This window comes from Phoca vitulina, unplaced genomic scaffold (genome assembly GCF_004348235.1).
Source record: "Phoca vitulina isolate PV1807 unplaced genomic scaffold, GSC_HSeal_1.0 scaffold98, whole genome shotgun sequence".
NCBI classification, from domain to species: domain Eukaryota; kingdom Metazoa; phylum Chordata; class Mammalia; order Carnivora; family Phocidae; genus Phoca; species Phoca vitulina.
Window position 1 is genome coordinate 2,557,292 of NW_022589801.1, and position 9,777 is coordinate 2,567,068.

The 9,777-nt window shown below is 38.2% G+C and overlaps 1 protein-coding gene across 1 annotated transcript; it reads right to left on the reverse strand.

The window, feature by feature from the left end:
- Positions 1-338: 338 nt before the first annotated feature.
- On the reverse strand, positions 339-9,437 carry LYG2 (lysozyme g2). Its single transcript, XM_032397309.1, has 5 exons — positions 9,395-9,437; positions 4,385-4,525; positions 3,186-3,382; positions 2,047-2,185; positions 339-457 (listed from the first exon to the last, which is right to left on the reverse strand). Exons 1-5 carry the CDS (start codon positions 9,435-9,437, stop codon positions 339-341), a joined length of 639 nt encoding a protein of 212 aa, XP_032253200.1.
- Positions 9,438-9,777: the final 340 nt, after the last annotated feature.

Below are 9,777 nucleotides of genomic sequence, written 5' to 3' on the forward strand. Positions count from 1 at the left end.
TCTGGTAAAACAGGGGTCAGCAGGCATTGAAATCATGGAATAAAATAGGGCCTCACTGAAATATATGGATGTCACTTACCATGATATTCACATTTACTACAAAATAATTGTGCATATATGTTTGTGAACATTTTATGGGAATCATATTATGAACTGGGTGGGATTCCTTTTCTTTTTCTTTCTTTTTTTTTTTTTGGATGCTTATTTGCATTAAGAAAACTGAATTTTATGTCATAATTGCAACCATTTCTTTGTGTTGGGTACAACACATCCATATCAAACTCTCAAAGAGGGGCCATCTGAACACCTGCCAACCTGGCCCACCCACAGAGCTTTGCCTAGAAGCCATGTCTTTTATAGAATTTAGCTCGGGCGAGAAGATCATTGACCAAGTCTTTGTCTATGTCCGTTGGGGTGACGATGGCATTGATTCCTGACTTAAAGGCCGAGAGACCACCTGAAATGAAACAGAGGTTCAGACTGAAATATTAATTTTCAGCAGAAATAAGATATGAGCGGGGCGCCTGGCTGGCTCAGTCATTAAGCATCTGCCTTTGGCTCAGGTCATGATCCCAGGGTCCTGGGATGGAACCCTGCATCAGGCTCCCTGCTCCACAGGAAGCCTGCTTCTCCCTCTCCCACTCCCCCTGCTTGTATTACCTCTCTTGCTGTGTCTCTGTCAAATAAATAAATAAAATCTTTAAAAAAAAACAAAAGAAATAAGATATGAGCATTCCCAGGATGTAAGCCCTCCAGGCAAATTTTTCAAAGCAGGCAGTCCCAGATTCTCCTTCCCCCTTCCTCCCCTCCTGAAAGGCTCAACCACCCCAAGAATCTCTGGGAAAATTCCAGATTTTTTTCCTTCTCTCTCCTTTTAAGAGACTTGTCTTTCTTGCTGCAAAAGCCATATTTGCCTCTTATGTAGTCCAGGCCTGGCAAAACTTGATCCCCAGCAAATCTTCAGTCAGAGACTGTTTATAGCATTCTCCCAGTCATTAAATAACTTACTCATTTAAAAAAGAATTTACTCATTTATTCAATCCCTCATTCAGTCATTCAATAAATGTTTTTATGCACCTACTATGTGCCAGGCGGATGGGTGCCACACTGAGTGCAGGGTACACAATGGTACACAAGACATAATCATTTCTTTGTATGGATATGTGTGTGTATGCAAGTGTGTATGTGTATTTTACCCCAAAATTTTAATCTTCAATAGTTATTTATGTGTTTAACATGACTGCTTTGCTCTGATATATAGAGAAAAACACCCCTGGTCATGATCCCTGACTTCAGGGACCTTGAAATAGAGAAAACAGAAATTGTTTATTCTAAATTAAGGATGTTAAAGTGTGGGAGGAGAAAGGTATTATGCACACCAAGGGTCTATAAGAGGTAGACTTGATAGGACTTGCTTGTGATTGGATGTGAAAACAGAAGGAACCAGAGAACCTAAGAAAACACTCTGGTTTTCTGGCTGGAATGACTAGACATATGGTGCCTTTCACAGAGACAAAATAAAGAGAAGAGACAGAAAAACAGAAGAAAGAGTAAGTTTATGGTGGGAGGCTAGTGACTTAATTCAATCTGGAAGATGCTGAACTTGAGGAGGTCTGTGATCAGCCAACCAGAGATCTCCACTTGGATATGGTACCTAAAGCCCGGATGTCGCTGAGAATGTTCAGAGTAAACATTTGTTCAAACAAAGAACGTCGTTAAGTTTCTTGCATCAGGAAAATTCTACCAGAGGAAGGCAAACATTCTTTTAAACTCTTGCATTAATTCTCAAGACATCACTCAGTGGCTCAGTAACTAATGAGAGATATAAGAACACCAACATTTGGCAGAAGGGGAAATGGACGTTGGGAAGCAAGACCACTCAAAGTAACTCAGTGGTTCAGAGAGCACTAGTGCATCCTTTTGGCAGCTCCTTCCAGACCCATTGCTGGCCCCATGGGAACACTCCCAGGGAGGCCCGGGGCACATCTGGCCTTCAGGGGTCTCGCTCGCTCATCTTTTAAACAAAGCTCCACAAACATGGCCTACCTTTGAGGTGTCGAGCCACACTCCACATGGGGAATTTTTTCTGGATTGCCTTAATTTTGTCTGTTAGAATCCCAACAGCCTGCAAAAGGTGTTCTTTGCTGTCCCAGGTACCAACAGGGTGATGAATTTTTTTATCAAGCTACAAAAATCAGATAATAATGTCAGCATCTGGATAAAGCAACACATTTTTCTACTATTCCCAATTTCTCTTCCTTGTGCTCAAGTATACAGCCACTGGCCTCAGCCCCCTTACTTTATCTCCACAGAATCAATTCTACTTTCTCTCACAGAAAAGAGAGAGGGGCACCTGGGTGGCTCAGTCCTTGAGCGTCTGCCTTCAGCTCAGGTCATGATAGCAGGGTCCTGGGATCGAGCCCCACATCAGGCTCCCTGCTCCTCAGGAAGCCTGCTTCTCCCTCTCCCCCTGCTTGTGTTCCCTCTCTCGCTGTGTCTCTCTCTGTAAATAAATAAATAAAATCTTAAAAAAAAAAAAAAGAAAAAGAAAAGAGAGTCAGAGAAACAAAGTATGATTTGGGAGATGTGGAAGTGGCATAGTTTTTGTTAAACTCTCAAATATAAATAAATTTATGAAAAAGTTGTTTCAAAACAAATAATTAGCATTCAATGACTAGACATTTGCAGTCAAACATAAAAATTTGTTTCTAATTGGGACAGCGTGAAGCTTAGCTCTCTATAGACAATTTAAAATAATGACTGGATGCAAACATCCAGATAATTTGGATCCCCTTCCTCCAATTTGCCTAAAGAACCATTTGATTCAAGTAGAGCTTAATTATAGTGTTTTGATCTACATGGATAAAATTCACTACTTTATGGGCCCCAAATGGACACTTCTAATAGTGCCCTTTATAAGATTTTCTCAATTTAAGTGCATTGCATATTATTAATTGCAAATTGTAGTTACAAAACTCACAAAATACTTTTTCTGAAGATACCCAAAAACTGATAAATCTGGAAAGAAATACCAGAGATGTGTTTCAGAAATATAGAAGTATAAATTATGCTGAAATTCCAGGGTGTTTTGAAGCCTGGAAGTACTACAAATGGACATCTAGTTTGGGTTGAGCTTCCATAAGGAAGGATGAAGTGGGGCTGACTGAAAGTTTCTTGCCAAGTACCTGCATCAAGCCAAATTTAAGTCCCCTGTAGTCCCAGCCATCTTGCAGGACAGCTCCACCATGGCTTTCTCTCGAGATGATGGCTGCAATGAGAGCAGGGTCCACACAATACCTTAGCCCAACTTCTTTGATCAGAATCTGGTAAGTTTTTAAGGCCCTCAAATCCATCTCAGCAAACATTTCAGAACCATGGATCCCTAAGTCAATAGAAAACAAAACTGTTTACTCCAGAAGAGAACCCTTTTCCAAAGTTTAATAAGTCAGTCATAGCCCCCAACCAGAGCCCAAAGCTTGGGACAACTATTCTAGGACATTGTTTTTAATCTCTAATTGCATAAACTCAGAAAGGTCCACAACCCCAAGCAGTACCACTTCTGCTCTCCTTCTTGTTCTTCTGTTACCTGCCACATTGGTGCCTTGGGAAGACTCTTGGACTAGAAGTCAGCCAACCTAAATTTGAGTCTGGTTCTGCTACTACCTAGTTCCAGGCCCATGAGAAGTCTCTTCTTACTGAGCCTCAGTTTTCAGATCTATAAATTGGGGAGGTAGGATTAGATTGACCTTGTAGGTGCTTCCAGCACTGACATTCTAATGCTGGGATAACATGAAGAAGACTTTGGAACAGGATTACAAAAGAGAGGATGTACAAAGAGCAAGAGGCTCGCTTAAAATGCTCATGCTGTAACATGAAGTAAATACAACAACAAACAAAAAACAAAGGCAGAATTTAATATTTTATGTAAACAATCATTTAATTATGTAGAAATAAACACATTTGGATAACGTTTGGAAAGAATAGGGGGAGGGGCGCCTGGGTGGCTCAGTCGGTTAAGCGGCTGCCTTTGGCTCAGGTCATGATCTCAGGGTCCTGGGATCGAGCCCCTGCATCGGGCTCCCCGCTCAGCGGGAAGCCTGCCTCTCCCTCTCCCTCTGCCTGCCTCTCTGCCTACTTGTTCTCTCTCTCTATCTCTCTGTCAAATAAATGAATAAAATCTTTAAAAAAAAAAAAAAGAATAGGGGGAAATTAAAAGAAGTCGTTTGTTAAGTTGGTCGGGATTCTGCTTTCTTCTAATTTTTAACTTTGATCTTATTGCTATAACAGCAATTATACCTTTTCAAAATTAAGCTACTTCCTAAAAAAAATAATATAAAAATGATGAAAGGGGGAAAGCCAAATGTTTGCTTTGCTTTTCACTTACCACAGTTCATCAACCTGGTTATATCACAGGCGGCACCAGAGGTCTCCATGGTCATGATGTCACCGTAGCAGCCATGGTACAGGCGGGGATGCAGGTGAGGGTTCATTGAGTGAGTGAAAGGGTACGAGCCCCTAGAAGTGCCTGGGGGAGAGAACGATAATTCTCATGAAGCCTGCGAGATATATTGCTCGAGTCACTATAATGAGCATTACTAAACCAAAGGTGAAGCCATAGACTTACTCTTTCCCAATTCCCTCCCTAAGACCCCTTGGATAGCTCATCAGACAAAACAGAACAGAAGATTCCCCCGTCCCATTTTACTCCAACCTTAAAAAAAAAAAACTTTTTTAAGTAGTCTCCACACCCAACGTGGGACTTAAACTCATGACCTGGAGATCAAGAGTCACATGCTCTCCTGACTGAGCCAGCGAGGTGCCTCTGAAAATTTTTTAATGAAGTAGTTAATTCTAAACATTGTACAAAGTATTATGAAAATCAGTTTTTATAGGTCTCAAAAACACTTGCTGCAATCTTGATCAGAATTAAAACTGCCAATAGAGTTTTAAGCAGGAACTTTGAGAGAAATTTTAAGACACTTCTGACACAAATACTTCTGGGGATGTAAACATCTGGATTAACAAATTGCCTTCGTTTAAGAAAATAAGAAAGAAGGGTACCAATGCCACTTAAGATAAAAAAGAAGGGTACCATTAACTTAAAATATCCATTTTATATCATGTTTCTGTGAGGTTGAATTTCTAAGTATAATTAGTAAAATTGGAAATAAAATTCAACTTACCATAAAAACTTAAGTTAAATCCTATTCTTATTTTTTATTTTGTCATTATGAAGTGACTTACTGTCCAAGTCTATTTACTAAAGGAGATAAAGAGCTTTGGTGTAAGTTGAAAAGTTTGCGCTAATAGTTCCTAGGACTGTTGACTTATATCTTAAGACTACAAATACTTGTCATAAGAAATTATATTTGTTAAAACATTTGATGTAAAAAACTATGTTGTTTCACTTAGTGTTGTAAATGGTATTTTTTAATAAAGAGATGGATTTTCCCCATTCACTATAGGTCTAGTTCTGATGAACTTGACAGTATAAAGAGACTCTCTTAGAATTAGGCACACAACCAATGGAACTATTCCTTATAAAAATATATATTTTAAAAGGAAAACAAAGCAACTGTAAAGACTAACTTTTTTAAAAAGCAAAACTCATCAAAACAAATACAAATACAGGCACAATCTACTTTCTCCCAACTACAAACAGGCAAAAAAAAAAAAAAAAAAAAAAAAGCTATTGTAAATGCATCAGAAAGTCAGACAGTGAAACTATCAAGTAAATTCATAATACTTAGAAAGCCTATTTAGATAACAAAACCAGTAGAAACCAGCAAAGCCATTAAGCTTCCCTAAGCAGTATGGATTTCCATGTGATGCAAAGAGCATGGCACTGGCACTCTTCATGGCCCTCAGCATAGAATCTTGTGCCTACAATATGTGTAGGAAATATACATGAGTGAATGAATGGATGGATTTCCAGGACACAGATCATATGTAAGATAGAAGCATAGAAGCTGTGAGTCATGGTGCAGACTGACAACATATACCCAGAATCTGACCACTTTTCACCACCTCTGCTACCACCAGGGTCCAAACTACCACCATTGCTCATCTTGATTATTGTAACAGCCTCCTAGCTGACCTCCTTCCTCCACCCTTGCAGTCTATCCCCCAGCAGCCAGACTGGTTTGTGGAAACATGCATGGGATCATGGGATCAACCTTCCAGTGGCTTTCCAATCATTCTGTTGTGGCCTTCAAGCCCTACCTGATCTGGCCTCTGCTCACTTTCTGACTTCTCCTTCCCTTCCCTCACTCTTCTCCAGTCACATTCTTCTCCTTGCTTATCCTTCAACATCTCAGGCAGGTTCCTAGCTCAAGGCCTTTATACTTACAGATCCTTTTGCATAGAATGCTATTTCTCCAGGTATCTACATGATTTGCGGCCTCACTGCCTTCAGGACTCTGTTCAAATACCACCCTATCAGCAAAAGATATGAATAAACAGTTCATAAGCAAAAAAAAGAAAAAATCCTTAAATGTATAAAAAGGTGCTCAACCACACTCAAAAGAGAATGCCATATTAAAACATCACTGAGACACTATTTTTTACCTATTTAATTGGCAAGAATCCAAAAGTTTGACAATGTATTCTGACAATGAGGCTGTGGGGGAATAGGCAGTCTTATACATTGCTGTGGAAGGAGATTTTGCAATAGGCTGTTGTTTCAGCCCTATTTATAACAGCAAAGATCTGGGAACAATGCAAGTGTCATTCACATAGGGACTGAGTAAGCTAAGCCCCTTCCACACAACAGATTACTATGCAGCTGCAAAAAGGAAGAACTCCGTATGATTCTATAACATTATCTCCAGGTACAGAATAGTAGTTATGGAATTGTATTTGTTTGAAAAAGGGAGAAAATATGATAGTGTGTGTTTGTGTGTGTGAGAGATTTCTTTATATATTCAAAAGAAACAATACAAGGATGAACCAAAAACTAATAAAAATTGTTAGTTATGGGGCAAGGTAAGAAGAGGTAAAAGGGACAGGGATAGAGGCTAGACTTCTCTAAATGTACCTTTTTTATAGTTTTTACTTTGGAGCCATGTAAATGTTTCTATAATTTAAAAAAATTAAATAGAAAAAAATCCTAAAAAGTGAGAGACAAATTATATCAAATTGAAAACTTAATTAATACATAGAAGAGAATTATTTCTAGTTACTTAAAAACAAGTCAATGTAAGCATACACCACTAGTGGAATACATCCTATGAACATAAAGAATCATAAGAAAATCTTAAACTATATGCACAGGATCACTGTTGGTAATACTGCCATAGTTATTTTGAAACTATTATATATAAATAAGTATCATGTTAATGTTATTAGGAGTCAGGATTTTTAGAAATCCTTTGTATTCAAAAATATTAATGTGAAATATCAGTATGAATGCATAATTATTTTTCTTTTTTTAAAGAAATATATACTTTCTAAGTTCTCTCCACTGAAAAGACCTGGAAGGAATAACACCCCATAGCAATGGAGTACCCCTGATACTCATATTGTGGTCTCTAAATACTATTTCCCACTCAGAGGAACCAGTGCTCCTCACAAAAAGGTCTCATTCCTGGTCTGGGGCAGGAAATGTTTAAGGTGAGCCAGGACCATCTTCTTGTGCCAGAGCTGGTCCTTGTACATTTTAGACACATTCTAAAACATTTATAGGTAAAATGTTTTGATCTTTTGGGTTGCTTTACAATATTCTAACCTCCGATCCTCCCAAAAAATGCAGACATGAGGAATAGATAAAATAAGAATAGCAAAGTATTGAAAACCATAGATGCTTGATGATCGTACACGGGAGTTAATTACACTATTCCCTCCCCCATTTTATGTGTTTGAAACATTCTACAACAATTTTTAATTAACTTATTAAAGAGCCTTTTTTTCTACTTATATTAAAAAGGCAACACACTCATGCCTCATTCCTTATCACCCATTACCTTATATTATTTTATTTATATCACCTATCACCACCTGACATGTCTTCCTTCCTTCCTTTTATTTCTTCCTCTCTTTTTTCCTATTCCTCTCACTAGAACATTTTTTTCCCTTTGCTATCTCCTCCTCAGCACCTAGAACAATGCCTGGCACAAAGTGGACATTCAATAAATATTTGTGAATGGATAATGGATGGATGGATGGATGGATGGATGGATGGATGAATGAGAAGTAAAGGAATAATCTAAGTTATCTGGATCAAGTGTTCATATGTCAAAAGGTTCAATTTCTTTTTACTGGAGAGCCAGCCTTCGCTATGCTCACAGGTATCAAAGTTATCTGGATGCCTATTAAAAATACCTATTTCTGGGCTCCTCATACTAGGTCTGTTGAATCAGAGTCTTTAGGTATAAGGTCAAAGAATCTGCACTTTAACCAAGATTCCCAGCAGACTCATGCATACCTAAGTTTGCTTTAAGGGGATTAGAATATGACCATGGACTTTACACTACTTGTGTTGACATCATAAACACACAGGCCCTTCTTAATTATAGTCACCTTTCAATTAAACATAGCTAGTAGGGTAGCTCATAATTAGTCCACTGGCTATATAACTCTGCTCCCACCTGGAAATTAAAGAAAGAATAAAAATTTAAAACTATGTTCCCCTGCCTTTGACCACATAAATAATCGGAAATTATCACTTTTCTGTAGCTTCACTTTTTCAAATTTAGAATTAAACATTTCAGAAATACTTTCTTCTCAATCTTCACCCTATTCATAAAGACAACTTGAACATTGTTTACAGTTGCTTTTCATTTTTCCTAAGCCAAATTTTCAATCTTTTCTTATTCAAAGTCCCTAACCATCTCACCAGCCTACCTTTCTATCCTTCCCCTCAGAAATCCTCACCTCTGTTCTGGTCTCACTGATCTGTTTACTGTACTCCCAACACTTTTCATGCATTTCTGCCTCCCTATACTAAAGCCATTCTACCCACACAGCAGACTCTTTTCTTCTCTTATCAAATAACACCAAACATTCTTCAAGTATAACATCCTCCCAGAAAGCCTTTCTGGTCTCAACATCCTGACTAGATGTGAACTGTTTATCCTGAACTCTTCCCAGACTAGTGTCTTTTTCTGTCTATTTTCATTTAACTCTTATTTACTGCCTGGTATTAATAATTTTATCTTCATATGTCTTGCCTCCCAAAGCACTGTTCCATAAATTCCCACTGACAGTGCCTTCACCTGCTTGGCAAGCAGAATACACTGTTAATTATAGATGTAAGCAGTTGACTGATGGCCAGGCTGATTAGAAGGAGAACCCACCCCTCCATTACATGTAATCATTGCTTTTTCTGATTCATGACTATGCTACATGTTTTTGTGGACACCCTGCAGAAGATGCTAAATGTCAGTCAATGACTTACCAATGAGGGCAATAAGTCCCCAAAACAGGATAGAGGATAGCATGGTTGTGAATCTTATCCTACAGCACCTATTATGATTTGAAAGAGAAACTGGTTAATTTTAAAACTTGAAAGTTTTCTGAAGGAAATTTGTTTTAATTAAAAGAAAATTTAGAATCATTTCCAGTGTAATACTTTTTTTGCCAGTTCCAAGATATTATTCTCATAGGCTCAGTATTATGGTTCATTGGATCACTCTTTCCTAAGTATAATCTCCCAACTCATTTTAATCCAATTTCATATTGACATGAGCCTATAAATATCTTAAATATGTTAGGCCAACACACACACTCCCATCCTGTCTCCAAGCTTGCTCATATCATAATTTTGTTCCCATTCTTCGA

What these genes read in the sequence shown, in the direction of transcription:
- LYG2 (XM_032397309.1), bottom strand. Translation starts at nt 9,437, where the DNA reads ATGCTATCCTCTATCCTGTTTTGGGGACTTATTGCCCTCATTG. An exon ending in GGGACTTATTGCCCTCATTG is followed by an intron (nt 4,526 to 9,394) that starts GTAAGTCATTGA and finishes TCTCTCCCCCAG; the next exon opens with GCACTTCTAGGGGCTCGTAC. An exon ending in TGTGGCTCGACACCTCAAAG is followed by an intron (nt 458 to 2,046) that starts GTAGGCCATGTT and finishes GTTTCATTTCAG; the next exon opens with GTGGTCTCTCGGCCTTTAAG.